This window comes from Pipistrellus hanaki, assembly GCF_964339955.1.
Source record: "Pipistrellus hanaki genome assembly, chromosome: 1".
NCBI lineage: Eukaryota > Metazoa > Chordata > Mammalia > Chiroptera > Vespertilionidae > Pipistrellus > Pipistrellus hanaki.
This window is the reverse complement of record NC_140503.1, coordinates 68,784,633-68,803,749: the sequence shown is the minus strand read 5'-3', so window position 1 is coordinate 68,803,749 and position 19,117 is coordinate 68,784,633. Positions and strand designations below refer to the sequence as shown.

At 42.2% G+C, this 19,117-nt stretch overlaps 1 protein-coding gene across 3 annotated transcripts in view; it reads right to left on the bottom strand.

The window, feature by feature from the left end:
* RYR3 (ryanodine receptor 3) overlaps window positions 1-19,117 on the bottom strand; it is a 508,007-nt gene that overhangs the window by 48,011 nt on the left and 440,879 nt on the right. For 2 of the 3 annotated variants that reach the window (XM_084861661.1, XM_084861662.1), the window contains exons 67-74: window positions 18,426-18,666; window positions 11,204-11,291; window positions 11,009-11,101; window positions 6,771-6,785; window positions 4,028-4,198; window positions 3,678-3,737; window positions 1,770-1,901; window positions 992-1,104 (exon numbers count right to left, since the gene is read on the bottom strand). In XM_084861661.1, the coding sequence (XP_084717787.1) occupies window positions 992-1,104; window positions 1,770-1,901; window positions 3,678-3,737; window positions 4,028-4,198; window positions 6,771-6,785; window positions 11,009-11,101; window positions 11,204-11,291; window positions 18,426-18,666 (913 nt within the window). The remainder of the gene's footprint in view (window positions 1-991; window positions 1,105-1,769; window positions 1,902-3,677; window positions 3,738-4,027; window positions 4,199-6,770; window positions 6,786-11,008; window positions 11,102-11,203; window positions 11,292-18,425; window positions 18,667-19,117) is intronic. The other variant, XM_084861660.1, reaches the window with a different exon arrangement.

The following is a 19,117-nucleotide window of genomic DNA, read 5'->3' as shown; positions in this document are numbered from 1 at the left end:
TCAAAGGCCCCAACTAGGGAAGCTCAATGGTCAGTTGACTCGGGAGAGGGTTACAGGACACTCTGGACAAATGATGGTCAAGATGCACAATTTGATAAAAGTAAAATGTCAAGCATAGAAATAGTACTTTATCTGATTTTCTAAAAAAACAAAAACCTACCTGGGAATCAGAATGTACTCAACCAAATGAGTTTATTTTTCCCAACCAGGTGAGGATGTTCTTATTGATTTCAATGCTGATAAAGCAGAGGCTGATACATTGACCACAGACCTGACCTCCCTAATTCTGAAATTAGTCTGAGGATAGAATGTGATCACATCACCAATGACAGTGAGTCCAAGGGGCCAGTGCTGGCCAAATCTGTACCGGTACTCAGCACGTGTTCACACACATTCCAGACAAGCCTTCACATAATATTAAACTCAGATATGGAATAAATACCAGGATAAAGGCATAATGTCCATGACTAGCCTTTTGGGACAGTGCCCTTTCTTCACCTTGAAGGCACATACACTGTGCAAAGGATTCTCAAGTTACATTTCTGTACCTGCTGAGGAAACACAGTGATTTTGGTGTCATCCAAGTGCCTGAGCAGAGAAATATTGTTTGATCTGTTGATGGAATTTAGAAAAAAGCAGTTGACAAAATAGTTCCTTTATTCCAGGGTGCCTTTACATCCTCACAAAGAATCCCACGTAGGTAAAACTAAAGAGTTTCCATATGCTTATGTGGCTGACTTCATGTGCAAAACAGTGAGCTGAGTAAGGCGTGGGGTACTAGGGAATCTCATCTGGTTTCAGTTTTTATGCTTACCCTGACTGCCTTAGCAGGCCTTTATATCACATGAAGACTATAATGGCTCCATGGGTGAAGGACTCCAATTTCTACCTCTTGGATCATGAGTGTCGGGGCCAGAAGAGAGCCCAGCTGTGGGAGGATACCTTAATTCCCACCACTGGCTCACAATACAGAAGATGACAGAATACTTGCCTGGGCAGGTTGTAGAGAGGGGCCATCCTGAAACAGGCCACCACCGCCCGTTTCCGCTGCTTGGACAGCAGCTTGTGCCAGACTGCCTTCTTGGACCTCAAAGGCTGCTCCACCTGAAGAGAAATCACATGGGCAAGGAGCACAGGCTGACAGGGTGGCGAAGGTGGTCATCTTTAGCCCAGACTTCTCTCAACCCTGCAAGAATTTTGATTTCTCAACTGTAGTCAGTAAGATGTACCCAGTAGTACAATGGTTGGCAAACTCATTAGTCAACAGAGCCAAATATCTACGGTACAATGATTGAAATTTCTTTTGAGAGCCGAAAACCGAATTCTGCGCATGAGGCACAAAGTTTCAATCTCACTGTACGTGTGTGCCCACACGTGGTATTTTGTGGAAGAGCCAGATTCAAGGGGCCAAAGAGCCGCAGTTTGCCAACCACTGCATTAGTAGAAGATTTAATTTGTGGAGATATTAAATTTGCTTTCTTCTCCTCACTGTGGTTGGCTATTTATTGATTAACAGAAGCTTTACAAATGGGTAGGGTATTTCATTTGAGCTAATGGCAAACATTTGTAAAACGCTGGAAGGGGAAAGAATTGAGGAGTCTGCTACCATGAACTGCCAAGATGACACCTGGGTGTGAGCTGGAATGATCCTTGCTTCTTATTTTCTGTCTTACAAGAACATTAACTAAGAGCTGAGTGTAGACAGGAGTTTTGTATTAATAGTATCTAAGGTAGTCTTGCTTCCCCAGTCCTCAGCAGATGCTCCTTACCTGTTCCAGGTGGAAGACAGCTGCTGAAATTCTCTGCACACGCTCCACAATCTTTTCTGGATCGGAAGGTTCTTCACTCTTCAAAACATCCTTATACAGATTCAGTTGCCACTTTACAGCTGGATCATCAGACTGAAAATTAAAAGCTCATACATGAGATGAAGAATTTTCGATACCTCTTGTATTGAAAGAGCCTTTCATGTCTAGCACGATTTCATATTAATCAAGACGGTATTCTATTATTGCCCCTCTCTTATTTTCTCTATTATCTTCTTCTGGAATACCATAGATTCTGTGCAGGGACTTCTCATTCTAGTCCATATGTCCCTTAACTCTTCTATTCCTTTCTCTGTACTGAATCCTAATTCCTTAAGGCAAACTTCCAATTCATAAATTCTTTTTCAGCTGTGTCCAGTCTATTTTTTTAAAACACATAAATTGGATTTCCAGTTTCAATGATTATTTTTGATTTTTATAATCACTATGAGGTCTTTTAAAATAATATCTTCCTTCTTTTTAAACAAAAATTATGTGCAAGTCTTGATTTATGGATTCCATTGCTACTTTTATCTCTTTAAATATTTTAACCACATTTAAACTCCTTTCTGCAGTTCCTTAGGCTTGAATTCTTCTCTTTTCTGGCTAATAGCAGTGGGTTTCCTTTCACACTTTGTATTTTTTAAATATGAGCTTGTCTTTGGGAAGAATTCTATTAATCGGCCCATATCCCAGGGGGTGGAGTCTCTACTAGTGGTTTCATGGTTGTCTTTGCAGGAGATTCATGTATTTCACTGGTTCAAGACTAATTTTATGTAAGTTTCTTGCTCTGAAATTATACACAATATGAGTAATTAAGTTCCACAGCTATCTTCCTTTAAGGTTATTAGAAACCCCAGCCCCTAAAATACATATCTAGAACAGAGAACTCTACAAGTTTTTCCAACTGCTTCAACCTCTCCTCAATACTATGATTTAGTTTTTTTTTTTTTTTTTTTCTGGCACTTGGGATTTCTTTTTTTTTTCTTTTTTTGAATATGTTTTATTGATTTTTTTTTTTTTTACAGAGAGGAAGAGAGAGGGATAGAGAGTTAGAAACATCTATGAGAGAGAATCATCGATCAGCTGCCTCTTGCACACCCCCTACTGGAGATGTGCCCACAACCAAGGTACATGCCCTTGACCGGAATCGAACCTGAAACCTTTCAGACCACAGGCTGACACTCTATCCACTGAGCCAAACCAGTTTCGGTGGGATTTCTTTTTACTGCCCTTTTTTGGGGAGTATGTCCAGCTCCCCTATCATTCCTATATGTTTGAGATGAAAAGAAGAGGCTATTTGTGTCAGCCTATTTCTCCATCTCAGGGAATAATGTATCTGAGGAAAGAGCTGTTCAGATTTACAGGCCTGGGAAAATATCAGATAGCCTTTACAATAATAAAAAAAAATTTATCTTTATTTTTCTGATTATACCAACACAGATATAAAAATAGTTTGTTTTCAACTCTCTAGAGCAGGAGGTGCCAAGATTCCCCCCGCCCTGCCCCCTGTCTTGCTTCACAGTTTAGCAAGCACCACTGTCAGTAAAGCTGAGGCCTGACCCAACCCTGAGCCCCCTCCTTGTTTGCATGCTCACAGGACCACATGAACACACACCACGGACACCTACGGTCTCTGCACACTCACTTCCTGGCTGAATGAGAGTGGGGAGAATGCTTTCCTGGATGCCTCTTTGCAACAGCAAAGGAAAGAACAAAATATAAAAATTAAGGGTGGAGAGCTAGTCCTATGATTTGACACAAATACTCTGAGACTGTTTCTAGGAAAACCTGAGTAAATTAAGCATGAAGATGGCACCCGGCAGCCAGAGGGAGGCCTGCATAGGTCCTCATTGCCTTCCTGTGCATCACCTTTTCCTGCAGGTGCAAGTTATTTCGTAGGTGCTCCTTCACCTCTTCGTCGGTGTCCCTCTGTGGAAAGAGATGCTCCGTTTTATTCCCAGAGGTCACTGTGCAAAGGTAAGGTGGGGTGCAGGACGTACAGATAGCCAAAGGAGAGTTTTGCTGGGATTTTTATTACAAGAATGGAAGAAGAGAAACGACAGGCGTGCTCCAAAGGGAACATGCTAACTCCCGGACCAGCTCCAACCATGAGGGCGTGCTGTCTTTGCACAGCTTGGATTTTGTCCATATGCTCCCACCCTCCACCCAGAGGAGGACGGAGGGCCTGACATGCTCAGCCATGGCAGGCGGCCACTTACGCAGCTGTATCGTGACTTTGCGAGGGAGATCAGCTCCTGATCACCCGGGGTGCACATATTCAAACCAATAGGCAGCATTTTCTTGAGCGCAGCCACGATGAGGGAGGTCTGGATGGAATACAAGTCTCCCCTCCGCTTCGTCTTCTTCCGCTCCTGGTCCTGCCCTCCAGACTAGGAGACGAGAGGACATAAACAGAGGGGCTCAGTGATTCTGAAGGGAACTGCCTCTCCTCAGGGGCAACCTGCCTCCTTGTGGCCCTGTCAGTACAGGCAGGGCCTCGGGACATTTCAAAGGACAGTAAAAGGATTGTGTTCAACAGCCAACCAGGTGGCCCTAAAACCCCGAGCCCCCTTCTTGTGCACATGCTCACAGGACCACATGAACACACACACCACGGACGCCTACGGTCTCTGCTCACTCACTTCCTGGCTGAATGAACAGATAAACTGGTATTTTTAACAAATGATGTGAGAACTGGCCAGATGACCCTGGTTCACACTTTCTCATCCCTCACAGGGAGAGTTCATCCAAGGAAGCAGTGAGTTTCAGAGGAGAGTCCAGAGCACTGGCTGAGGCAACCAACCCAGGACCCTCAGTGTCTACAACACAGGGCGGTGGGGTGGGGGGCTCAGTCAGACAAGGCACTGCGGTGATCCCACTTTTCATGATGTCAGGCCCTGCAAGAGCAAAGCTTCCCAGGTGGTGCCTTAGTAGCAGACTCTGCCTCAGCTAATGGGCACCTGCTGAAAGTGTAAGTGTGTGTGTGTGTGAGAGAGAGTGTGTGTGTGAGTGTGTGAGTGAGAGTGTGTATGTGTGTGTGTGTGTGAGTGTGTGTGTGTGTGTGTGTGGTGGGGGGAGTGATAGAGGTGGGGGTAGAGGAATGGGGGGGGGGGGGGGAGGAGGCCAGGGGCTGCAGAGCCAGAAGCAGAAAATGAAGTCAGGGATGCCGAGGAAGAGCAAACTGATGCCCACCAAAGCTCTGCTTCATGAGGTGCCCAAGAGTATCTGAGCAATGAGGTGGCAGCCCTGCCATGGGCACTGAGCCCCAGGGCCCTCAGAGCAGTGCAGAGACCAGATGCCAAACCTCGAATTGGCATCTATGACCTGGGACCCTGGGCTGGAGCAGAGTTCATTTCATACAGGGTTGCCTTTCAGAGAGAAAAGGGAGTCAAAATGAACAGTGCCTTGGGAGGGTCTCTTTAAATTACTTTCTGAAGTGTGAAAGAGGTTCATAATTATTAATAGACACTCTTAAAATGATGCGACTTCTGCCACCCAGCTCGTGGCGACTGCACCTTCGGGTGGTTATATCACAGAAATCTCAGCAAAGCCCCTGACCAGCGAGGGAATTCTCCTGGCTGCAGGGCCACTGTGGGCCAGGTGCTCCAAAACAGCAGGCCAGACCCGGACCGCAGTGGGAGGCGGCAGTGAGGAATCTGAGCGGGAGGAAGAAATGAGGCTAAAAAGCAGTGGCTTCGTGTGTTCCAGAACACGGTCAGAAAGCTGGTTCGCACAGGACCACAGGAGTCCTCGCTATCACTTCCCGAGCGCTTGCAAGGTTCCGTCATGTCCTACCTCTGGTACAGAATTCTAAAGGTTGCAGCTAAGGCTAGACTCATTTACAGTCTAAATTACCCTTGAAAATGCTTCAAATCATTCATGAAGGATACAACCCAGTTTTAAGTATATAAACCATGAGATACCCTGTACATCTTATAAATTTAAAAGATAACTCGCTGTTTACAATACAGTAAATGTGCAAAATGTGATGATGTGGACTTGATTCACAATTTAAATAGTTGATTGCTCACTCTCTACTTTATCTCACCAGTCCCAGTAGTTTATGATCAAATGCTGCTTCTATGATGTGACTCCAATGTGCCTGGCTACTGAAATAAGACATTTCTAATCCTCCCAACTCTAAAATAGAAACAAGTTGGTTTTATTGATGAGAACATGATGCTCAGAAAGTGAAGTGATTTTTGCAAGGTCACAAAACAAGTAGCAGCTGAGTCAATATGTAGACCCCAGCTCTCTGGCCATGGCTCTCTTTCCCCTTCAAACCACGGGCTCCCTGGGGCCCAGTTCCTGCACACCCCCTCTCTCTCCACATCCCCGAGGGAGAGTGCTTGAAACAATGGCAGCAGATACACGTTAATGAAGAGATAGAGAAATATTTCCAAGCAAGAACCTGTATGGATTCCCTGGAAAACTGTCTTAAGGTTTATTACACCATATATACATTTTATGCAAAAATTCATGGTTATCTGCTGACTTCAAATTCTGGACTTGGAAAACCCGCTTTGAATCATGGGAACCTTGCACAAGAGGCAGGAATGTACAGTGTGAAGGGCTGGGACCACTGACAGTAAGTGGGATTCTGACTCTGCAGGGCACAGCAGGAAAGCATCTCCCAGGTCTCAAGCTTTGTCAGTATTTCTATCCTTATTAGCATGCTGGCCGCAGAGTGGCAGCTTAGGAAGGGAGCAGAGGTAGCAAGGAGACCTCAGGTAGGTTAGGGCGAGGCTTGGCTGGCTTCCCCGGCTTTCCCCTTCCAGGGTGGGTAGGCCTACATTCACTCTTTGACAGGCAGTTGTCTTCCCTGGAGCAGGCCTGAGGAGATCCAGGTGAGAACATCCATCATGTACCACCCCCCATTGGTGATCACAGGGCAGAGGGTGGCCAGAGCCTGAGATCTCTAATACTACAACAGAAAAGACACATCATGCATTTGACCTGTACCTTTACTTGCATGGCCTGTGTGGAAAGACAAAAGAAAAGAAACAAGGAGAAGAGTCAGTCAGTAAAAGCGAGGGTCCAAGGCATAAGGTACCACATGTTAGTTATAGCTTCTGAGCCCCAGTTCCTCAGCCAACACAACAGAAACTCAACCGCTCTGGGAGCCAGTTGAACATGGCATGTAGAGTGAATGGGAGATTAGGATGGAGCTTAATTTGGCTATAAAGACTTATACCCAGACAGAGCAATGCATCATTTCAGAGACCAGCCTTCCAGAGTGTGTGACATTCACACCCAGGCCTTCGGATAAAGGCTTTAGACCTAAAGTCTTTCCCGCTCCCCCTTACTTTCACCTGGGTGAGCTGCAGACAATCTGTCATGTAACCAAAGGCCCCATTTTGTTTTTCTTCCTTCCACCCACATTATCACCTCTAGCAGATCTGTGGTTACCAAACATGTAAATGTCTAATTACTATGTTGTATACCTGTAACTAATATTATATGTCAACTATAGTTAAAAAAAAAATTAAAAAAAGAAGAAGAAAAAGAGAAGACAGACCTGTGCTCAAGGGTGATGGGTGTAAAAGTCTGCTTTTAAAAAAAGGACTCTAGGAGTATCTCAGGTTCAGAATCACTCCACAGCCTGAAGGATGGAGCACCTCACTTCTTGTGTTGTGGCCTTTATATGCCTTAGGTCAAAGCCTCCCACATCCTACAAGTTCTCATTTTATTCTTTTCTTCACATGTCGCTAAGATTAGTTAACTCAATTCATTTTTGCTAATACTGGAAATAGGTTTGCTTGTTTTTTTAAAGTTGCCTAAAGTTTTTTATTTTTAAAACAAAAATCTATGAATTACTATAACTTCAAAATTGTTTCATTTTCCCCAGTAGTTTAAGATGATTTTATGTGTGAACTTAAGGAAAAACACAGACTTTTAAGAAGGTGAAGAAGAAAAGGGTGCAGAGAGAAGGAGAAAGGAGAGGGAGAAAAGAGGGAGAGGATGTGAGAGGGAGAGGGAGATAGAGAGCACTCAAGCTGCAAATGTACAGGAACAAAAGAAATAAAGATAAAAACAAAAAAGGTGGGGGACTGGAGGGATGAGAGAGAGATTTAGATTGAGAGAGAGAAGAATAGAGGAGAGAAGAGAAGGAAAGAGTGAATAATAGGAGATATTGGAGTAAGAAGAAACACACACACAATTCCGAATACCCTTAAAAAACAGACATCTAAACTATTCCCTGTCCTTTTACAGTACTCTGAAACCACTCATGGGGTGGAGTGGCTTTAAATAATGAGTCACTCCAGTATTTCCTGCATCACAATTTTTTCATTTAAAATCTTGGTCAAAGAACTGGCATTTCTTGGGCTAAATGTGTTCTAACTTACCATTGCCCTCCGAGGAAGCTGCTGCCATTTTTTGAGAAAACAAAACCAGTTTAAAAACAAAACAAAACAAAAAAACATGTGCTCAGCTTTGTTATGTTTAGCTTAACATACATTTGCAAACTGATGTTATATTAACAAAATATACAATGAGCTCTCAAAAACCAATCTGCTTTAGCCTCCAGAGAACTCACATGTCTTTGAACTGATTTCAGTTAACCAAGTCTGAGAAGGGTGGCCCACTGTATATTTTTCTCTGCTTCCCTTCCATTCGCAATGGTGAGTGCAGTGTGTGGACATGCAGCATTTCAGTATAACGGCTGCCTTGTGCACTGTGGCCAAGTCCACTTACACACCAGAATTCAATTACGATTGGAGATAAAAGCAAGCACAGGTGACAAGTGACCATTCAGATCAGGTAGAAGGGAGAACCTCTCATTTCAGGGAGGCAAAGGCAATGAGAATTCAATTGATAATTGAAAGAATACCCCCCTTCCTTGGCTTCTCAATATGTAATTCTACATTCAAAAACAGCAGTAATGACTATGAGTTGCTGTTTTGGAGGCATGTATCTCTCTGAAATAGTGCCATGCACGTAATATTATTTTTCCCCTAGAGATGCAATTTGATATTGACTTTTAAACAAAACATCCTAGTAGAGCTGCGGGGAGTCAGGTAAATTGGGGCCCAGAGGAGGTAAGTGAATGAGGCAAGGCCATACCTCCAGTCAAGAGTTGGGCCAAAGGTAAAACTTAGCTTACTTTTAGTCTCTAGTCCTATTTACTATCACATTTTGTGTCTCAACAGATGTAAAAGGAACAATAGTAACATTTGTTGCTCCACGGAACATGGCAAATATTATTTAATATCTAGGGAGGGTCCCCACATCCATTACACTATAACTTTGACTTTATCCCATGTGGCTCAGAAAAAACTGGCATACAATGTCAATGGGAATGAAGTGAAAGTGTTTGCTCCTCTAGACTAACGTTCTCAACAGGAGAGATGCAAAGATTCTGAATATGACCATCCTCTGACAAGACAAACATACTCTTTTTCCTCACTCAGTGATGTGAATGAACATGATTTCAAGTTAGTTTGTTAGTATAGGTTAGTTGTGAAATGTCAATTCTTTTCACCTCATCTCTTTCCAAGTATAAACCCAAGGACCCAAGTATCTACTCAGCACCAGAAGGTTGATATGTCTTTGCCATTTCTGCTCCTCTGAGATATGAATCCTTATATCAGAGTCATTTCCACTGCTTTGCTGTCATCGCTGATGGTGGCAATCAATTCTAGCTGACTCAGTCCTGAGCCAATGGATATACTCCAAGTTGAAGGTAGCATGGGATCTGCCTGGGATTTACTTAGGTAGGCAGGGTCAAAGGAGAGCCTGTGGTGGCTGTAAGAAGACCCTTCAGAGGGAACTTAAGATAGATGTCCAGGGATCAGAAGTCTGAAATATTCTGTATACCTGACACGAGCAGCAGATGTGTTCACTAAAAGTTGAATGCAAAATAATTTTTTGAAAATAAAATAAATAATATAAAGCTCAAAAGAATCCACCATAGGGAAAGTTCCTAAGATTCCTCTTGAATGTAAATATGCACTCCTGATTGCTCCACTTTGCATGTACACAATTTTATTTATAAAACTTTATAGAAAAGTGTGTATCAGATTCAAAACTCCAAGAATCATTTTTTTGGGTGCTGGAAGAAGTATTAGTGTCAACATAGCTAAATGATGGAAGGGCGGGAAGTTCAGAGTGACTGAGCTGATCAGAGCTAGCCAGACATGGTGGAGACGAGTGTTGATTTTTGGGGTCCTACCAGCCCCTTGTCTGCAGCTCCACATACATAGGTCTTCCATCAAAAGATTATTTGAAACGATGCCCCAGAACTACACTATAAACCCATCTTTCCAGAACAGATTTTCAGTTTTGAGGGGTCCCCATGCATACTCCTTCATATTCCTCTAAGTCAGCACTGTACCAGCAACAAGAGACACACATCCCAGGTATTACAGTGTCACCTATACTTGACATACATTGTTAATACTCATTGAGGCATGCTTCTCAAGGGAAGAGAGTCAAAGGTAAGCCGTAACATCTGGTAACAAAACATCCCATTTAAGTAAGCCTGCCTGGCTTTTGTATATACACCTGAAGGAGTGTATGTCAGAATTCTCTCCAATCAAAATAGTAAAGCCTTTCTGTGCAGAGCTGACCTAGAAGGAACTGGAGGTCAGCTCCCCTTCCCATATTCCTGCTATAGTCCTCCTTATATGTAACTTTTATTGTCAGACAGATATCTGGTATGCCCTCTTTCAAACATTTCCAGCAGGGAGATGGACAAATGTCTCAGTTTCTGAATGCAACTCATGTGGGAAATAGACAGAAGGCATTAAGAGGTCAGCACAGTTGAAACAGAGCAGCCACTGGATGTTCCAGATAGGAGGAAAACAAGTACACGTAAGAATGTGTACTAATGAAATCCTCAAAGCAAAATAATTTTCTAATCAGAAGGTGACTCTGGGCACCTGTATTTTTGCAACGTCACCACAAAGGAAGTCGTTCTGTTTTAAAACTACTGATAGTAGGTTTGTTTTAGAGGCCTCCCAAATTCCTTATTAGGCAAGCCTTGAAACATAAACTTTTGGACATACAAGCAGCTATTTATTCATAAAAATGTGATGACCAAACTTGAGAACAGTTTCTTCTGTTCATTCTCAAAGAAACAACAATGGGGATTGTTGGTTTGACTTAAATGCTGTACGGAGTGGATTATGTCATACATCAGAGATACATAACTTAGGTGAAGGTTGAAACGTCTTTGGAATTGATTTCTAAGAACTTACTTTTGACATCTTGCTTTTGCTGTCGCCAGTTAAAAATGCCAAATTATTAATTTCATTCTGAATCACAAAATTTTGCTCTTCCCTCTTGAAGTTCTAAGTGGGGGGCGGGGGAAAAAAAAGCAAACATTATAAGACAGTTCCCCGAGGCCTGTACCTTTCATGCTGTCCCTAAGCCCAGGGCCCAGGAGTCCTTACGTGAGACTTGCACCACAGGATGAAGACCTCTGCCACCATGCGGAAGAGCTGGTCTGAATCAGCATCGGGGCTTTTGAGCCAGTTGGATCTGAGTTGAAAGGTAAAGGAATATGCATATGAAATTCAGTACAATTAAAATAATCACACTCATTGGATATTGGATGCACACATTTATCCAGATAAAACTATATTCCTACATATCATCAATATTCTCTTTCCATGCTTAGATATAGACATTGTAGATATTTTAGAGGACTTATAATAATCATTTCCATTGTCTCCAAAGGATTCAAGGATTATTTTAGCAAACAGATGTCAGAAATCAACATTTCAAAACTGTCAAAGATAGTTTTTTTTTTTCTTTAAATTGATGACGTGATTAAGATTACACTCTAAATTTTGGGACAAATGCCTTTTAATACATAAAGCAGGCAAAACCAGGAAAGTCTTGGTCGTCATGTCATCTAGTCTTATCATTTACACTTGTCATTGTCAAGCCTCTGAAATGCTGAGCACTTTACAAACAGTTCAGGCTTCATCCTTTTCCTAACAAAGCCAGTTTTATGAATAAAATTTGTAAGACAATATGTTTTTCACTGTTGACTGAAGTGCTTGGCAGAGACCAAATATCGCCTATGCCTTCTGAAATTGTTTGGAAACTCCCCATAAATAGGCATTATCCATTTGTCTAAAAAACATACACATACACAAAACAGGCTAAACAAAACCAGCTGCATTTATTTAAAAAAGCAAACACAGTAGCAACAAGAAGGCTAAATTGCAGTAGAATTCAGTCAACTTCTAAAAGTTCTCTCTCCCCTAAGTATCTTATACATTTGATTTAAATTATATTTGGAAAGGTCTGGGTGAGCTGGCATTTTCAAATATCTATAAAGAGTGAGATAGAAATTAAATTGTCTATGGCCTTCTTTAAAGAAAACTTTGGCTTTCACAATGGCCTGAAAAACCCAATGTCCTGTGGTACATGTGGGGTAAGCTATCAAAAGCCAGTTCTCATCAGAATGAATTGCGCTGAGCAGCCTGACATCCTTCCCATTCACAGAGAGCACGCACCAGACTAAGAAAGAAAGGCGGAGACTTTGAGGCCAAGACCACTTTTGGGTCTCTCTCTCATCTCCTGAATTCCTTACTGCCCTGAGTTCCAGCCTCACAGATGTTCTTATCTAATCCTTGTTTTATTTTCCTACTATTCTCTCCTTTATATGGCAGACAGTATAGGTTGTTTACTCAGTCTCTTCCCTTCATAGGAGCAAAACCCCATTTTATTCAGGATGGCACTGTGCCCTGCTGAAGGTCACATTACCCAGCTTCCTCTGAGAGATCACCATGTGACTAAGTTCTGACCAATGAGCTGGAAGTGGTAGTTGTTGGGTGAGCCTTCTAGAAAAGCTTTCTAAAAAGGGATCAGATAGCTGAAGGTGCCTTTTTGCCTTCCTGCTTCCTGTCTGGAATGATAATATGATGGCTCTAATTGGCATTTTGCACTATAAAGTAACTTTGAAGATGGAAGCCAATGTTAAGGATAAAAAGACAAAGCACTGAGGGTCTCTGAGCAGCACCACACTAGTCCTGGGCTGGGTATCTCTGGACTTCTTTTATATGTGAGAGTTAACTTCTACTTTGTTTAGGCCACTGTAATCATGTATCCATTAGCCGGAAGCCAAATGCAATCCAAACTTGAGGCTTGAGATCGATAATGCTTTTTGATTTTTTTCATATTGATTTTTCAGGAGCACTTTTTCATGGTCAAGTGCCAAATTTGATCAGAACTGGCAGCTATTCATTCTTTAGTGTTTCCATTTAAATAAGCCTTATAGGTTTGCACTGTGCCTGAGTGGAAAGAGACGAGAGCCATATTCTCTCCTACCAAGGAAAAGCACAGCCACAGGCAGTGTGAGTAGTAGCAGCACTGAAAACAACCTTAGGTCAACATTTCCTCCCAGGAGAAAGAAGATGATTTTGATCACTTTGCCTTCATATGAGAAGGCAGTTTCTGCTGAATGAATTTTGTTTTCACCACTCTTCTTCTAAGAGGCAAATCTTTACTCTTTATTTCTGGTGAACTTCTTTCGTCAGGTTCAGAGTGGTGGGTGTGCATGAAGAATATCTAATTAAATGTTTCCCAACAATGTTCACAAACTCACTGCACCTCTCTCAAGCCAGATTAAGATGGTATTTATAGGTGAGAAGATCCTGACCTTGCCTCTCCTATTTGCCCAAAGCCTTTCTTCCCCTAACATGATGTACCAGACTCATCTTCCCCTGATCCCAATCTCCCACAGAATTCATGATCTCTTAATATTCAGACTCTTGATCCTTTTGGAGGCACTAAGCTTATTTCTGAGTCTATTTTCATCTGCATTGCATGCTGCCAAAGAGCTGTGGGAAAACGCAAGGCTGTAGGTGGGAAGAAGGTTGGATTTAGAGGTAACGATCAGTGGGGGTGATGGCTGAAGCAACCCAAGTGGATAAAATTAATGAGTATATTAGTGGAGAAAAGAAGGACAACAATAAACTCTTGGGTGATGGCAAGAGTAAAGAGAGTTTGACTTCCATTCTCAAAAAGATAAGTTATCAAACATTGAAAGAAAGTAAAGCCATGCTCCTATGTTCATGGTCAGGTTGTCTGACTTAGAGGTAGGAGTGTCTCTCAGCCTTATTCCTGAGCCTCCAGGTGAAGACACAGCCTGAAGCAGTCACCACACAGGGTTCCCTTCAACAGGCTGAGAGATGGGTTTTCTCCAAAACCACACTATTTAAACTTGTTTACTTCCATGTTCTGATTGTTTCTGATTTCTAGGGAGTTGCACTTTTTGAGAAAGTGAGTCAAGCCAGAGTGTCTTGTAGAGAGATTGTCCTGGACCTATGCTGACCTAATATCTTCTGGATGAGGAGATGGAGAGCTGATTTGCCCTGCCCTGTCCGCCCCACACCACACTTGGAATTCCGGCTTGTTATGGGTTGGTCTCAAGCTGAACACTGACACACGGAAGCTTCTCTTCAGAAGAGTGTTGTAGGTGGTGAAGAAACTTGAAACACTGCCATGCCAGGGCTGAAGGAAGTACAAAGATCTAATGTAACGAGGAAACACAGGGAGGAGGACAAGAGAAGATGGCCCCCTTCAATATTTAAAGAGCTGCCACAAGAGAGATTGGCATTAGTCTTGTGTGCCTTCAATGAGCAAGATCAGAGCCAATGGTAGGAATTACAGACTGAGCTCAGATGGTGTGTGAGATTAGAATGGGAGTTGTAGGCAGGGAGAGGTGTACCTGTTGTTTATAGCCAAAGAGGATAGTCAGAGGCAGGGAATACACTGCTGGAAAAAGAAAGGGGGTATTTATTTATCCAGTTAGAGGGTGGGTGAAATGACCTCAAATATTCCTGCCACCTCCATCATTCTAGAATCCCAAGTCAGCTAGTTCTTTTGAGTGAAGAAAGAACTTGAAAAAGGTAAAGACACACACATAGAAGGAGGCATTTCCAAGCCAGGCTCAGATGACCATGATGCTCGCTGATGTTCAGGGAAGAACGGGTTGAAAAGCAGGGATGAATGAATTAATGATGATCTCAAAGACTCTCTGACATTGCCATTTTTAGCACTGTCAAACACGGTGCAGGTGGAGCACATTCTATCCTGAGTCTTGATCGTCAATAGTGACAAATGACATTAAAGAGCTATTCTCGGAGCAACCTGACTCTACTTTCATTTTTGTTTTCACCTCGAACTCTGACAAATTCCTTCCCTGAACTGTTAACATAATATGTTAATCAGAAATGACTAAGATGATGACTCTCAAAGCAGGATTTCTTTTGAGAAAGTGAGTCAAATGTCCCATAGATAGGTAAGGGATTATATGTACACACGTACACAGTGTGTGTTTGTAAGGTATTTATTGTGAAATGTTAAATATAAGTAATCTTAAATTATTTTAAATAGTACATAAAATAAATTCTGAAATGGGCATATTTGGACCTATTTTCTGCCCATGACAGAATGGCATAACACTCAAAATGTTAGGAATGTTCCCTCAAATATTCCTAAAGCTTTTGACTATCTACAATGAGGTATTTTAAAATCAAGCTTCCCCAAATTTGTCTTTTAGGCCTGCAAACGTTAAAGGGTGTGGTATAATAAAAAAGATCTATTTGGTTTTTGACTCCCACTAGGACCAACAATACTTTGATTTTTTTTTTTCCTGTTTATGGTCATTAGTCTCTTATGTGCTCATTTCCCTCATCATTCAGTTTAAATTCCATAGTCAATCTTTATAATCACCAGTTTACATATACTCTTGACTCCTAACCCCGTGGTCGGCAAACTGTAGCTCGAGAGCCACATGTGGCTCTTTGGCCCCTTCAGTGTGGCTCTTCCACAAAATACTACGGCCTGGGCGAGTCTATTTTGAAGAAATGGTGTTAGAAGAAATTTAAGTTTAAAAAATTTGGCTTTCAAAAGAAATTTCAATGGTTGTAATGTTGATATTTGGCTCTGTTGACTAATGAGTTTGCCGACCACTACCCTAACCCATTTTTTCTTTGTCATATTCACTTAACAAACTTCCAACCCTGGTCAAATCAACCTCTCTTCCTACTCTGGGCCAAAACCTGGCAGCAGAATAGACTGGAGAAAAAGACTTTAAATTCATGATCATGAATCTCAAGTGGAGCCCTTAATGCTACTTGGCATCACACCACACTTCTTTGGTCCATCTGCTCTCCCACCTCTCCCTGGTCACTGTCTTATATCTTCTTCTTACCCCTCAAATCTCTAAGCAACCTCTCCCCAACCTCACTTGTAGCTGATCATCTTGCTTCCTACTTCACTGAGGATGGAAATATCAGGAAGGGATTCCTACAGATTCTACCCATCCATATACAGGGTGTCCTTCCCAAAATGTATATACCCTTTAATAGCTGATAGCTGTTTTGAAAATGAAATGTACTTAATAAACACTGCCTTTATAATTATTCTGCCTTCCTGACTGCTGTTGTGAATGAACTATATGAGGCTGATCCTTTGCCTGTTTAAGGGCATTGCTTTAGAATCAGATCTTGTAACATAGAAACCCACACATAAAACCTATATGTTCATGTTGACCAAAATCACCCCATACAATTTAATAAAATAAAATAAAAAGAAATCCTCTCTCTGATCAATTTCCTCCTCTCTTCTGGGTTATTCCCATTAGTAAAGAAGCAAGCTGAAAAGTCTCTCATCTTAAAATTCTTCTCTTGACTCTACTTCTGTCTCCAGCTATTTCTCTGTCCTCCTTTTTAATAAAACTCCTTAAACAAGTTCTCTGTATTATTGTCTCTAAATCCTTTCCCTCCATTCTCTTCTAGTCCACTCCAAAGAGGCTTTGATCTCCATTGCTCCACTGAAACTGCTCCAGTCAAGGTCACCAATGAACTCCATCATCCTTTCCTACTGGAAGTGCCTTATAGAATTGGCACCCAGGACACATCATTTTGTTGATTTCCTCCTGTCTCATTGGTTACTTTCTTTTAGTCTCAGGCACTGGTTCCACCTCCTCTGTCTGACTTCTTCATGTTAGAGAGCACAAAGGCTGAGTCTTTAGAACTCTCTCTTCCCTTCAATCCTTTATCTCATCCAGTCTCCTGGTTCTTAAAGACTACATGCCAATATGTTGATTACTCCTAAATTCCTATATCTACACCAGACCTCTCTCCTGAACTCTGCACTCATATTCAACTGCCCACTCAACACTGTTATTTCTATATTGATGAGACAACTCAGATTTAACATGTCCAAAAGCGAGGCCCCATCTTCCTCTAAACATCTTTTGTACCCACAATCTTCCTCAACTCAGCTGATAAAGATCACACCCTTCCATTTGCCAGAATCATCTTTGACTTGACTTTTCTTTTTTCTTTCATTCCCTATCTGGAAGTCCTGAGGGCTTTACTTCATAGTAGACCCAGAATCTGATGTCTTCTGTCAACATTATTACCATGGTGGCCTCAGCCAACATCAACTTTTTTTTTTCTTTCTTTTTCTTTTTCATTTTTTAAATTAAATCTTTATTGTTGAAAGTATTGCCTCCCTCCTCCCCATTAACTCCTTATAGCCCACCTCTTTTTAATTGTGGTAAAATACGTAAAACATAAAATTGGCCATTACTGATATTTAGCACATTCACAATGTTAGGCAACTGTTTCTAAAATATTTTCAGAACTCTAAAAGGAAACTCTAATCACATTAAGCAGTTGTTCCTCATTCTACCCCCCACTAACCCCCCTTTAGTCTGGCAACCTCTAGTCTGCTCTATCTCAATTAGCTCTTGACTGGATCATTGTGATGGTTTCCTCACTTCCTTATTTGCCTCCATCCCTCACCATAGTGTTCAAAGAATGAGTCAGATCACATCACAGATGAGCTCAAAACCTCCACCAACTTCTCATGTCACTCAGAGTAAAAGCCAGTCTTCACAGTGGCCTCCAAGGCCCTGACTCATGTTGCCTCTCTGACATCTACAATCTCTGCACACCTCACTCTTCCCCAACTAGTCTCCTTGTGATCCCTTGAACATCCCAAACACACTCCTTCCTCAGGGCCTGCAACAGATGTTCCCTCTTCCTGGAATACCTTTCCCAGATCTGCAGGGTTCCTAACTTCATCTAGGTCTTTGCTCAAATGTCGCTTTCTCAGTAATGTTCTGTTTACAACAGTAACTCCACCCTACCCTTGGACTCATAATTCCCCTTATCCTGCTTTACACAGATTACTTTTATAAGTTAACTGTATATTTAAATAGATAAGTATATATAATGATATAAGTACTTATTTTGTTTATTGTCTATATGCCCCACTCCCCTCCCAGAATGAAAGCTCCCTACACCAGACATCTCTGTTTGTTTTGTTTATCCTGCTCCCCAATGCCTGACAGTCAGTAATATCTACTGAATGACTGTGTGACAGAACAGCAGAAGGGCAGGCATGGGTCACTGCTGTCCTTATTCGACCAACTCCCTCTCACCTGTGGTATTTGAGGATGGAAGAGATGGCCATGCCACTGAACATATAGGATCACTGGTCGAGGAAAGCATAGCTTGGAGGTCTCACACTAGGGACTATTGGGGGAGGGAACTGGTGGGGCCGTTGTGACCTCCCTCTATAACTTTAACACAACCAAACACCACTTTCCTCCCTGTGGATATGCTCCCCAGGCCTCCCCCGTACCTGTTGTTGTCCACATAGCGGATGAGCATGGGGTAGAAGGCATAGAGGTCTCTGCAGAGGACTGCGAACTCATCCAGGATGAGGAGCTCCGCCTCCTGAGTGTCCCCTTTGCTGTCAGCTTTCAGCTGCTCTTCCTCCTGCACAGTCTTGACAGCTTTTTTCTTCAGCTTCTCCAGAGTTGGGATGAAGTGGCTTCTGAGCAGGTCAGGCCTGGCTTTGCTGATGATTGGCTGGGCGTACACTGCATTTGCAAACAAAAGGCCTCCCCCTCATTTCATATAGTATGACAATTGATGAAAGGAAAGAAGTGCCACTGAGAGGTCGAGGCTCTGAAAATCTAGCAACTCAGGGTGGCACCTGTTCACACTTCCTAGCTCTTCCTAACAGATATCTTAAATCATTTTATAGTATGTTCATGTTGGTTTTGGCTCACTAGCTAGATTATAAACTCCCTGAAGGAAGCATTTTGTTCATAATAACCAGTACTGTGCTGAGCCAAGAGTAAGCACTGAACTCTATGCTTTCTGGTTATTTTATAGAAAAAACTTGTTGCTAAAAATACATTAACCCAACCACAGTTCTCAGCACCCAACACTTGAGAACTATCAGCCCAATGCCTGGAGGCTTCCTGGGACCCTGAGGAAGGCAGACAAACTATTATCAGCAATAATGAGCTGAGAGGAAGAGGTGTC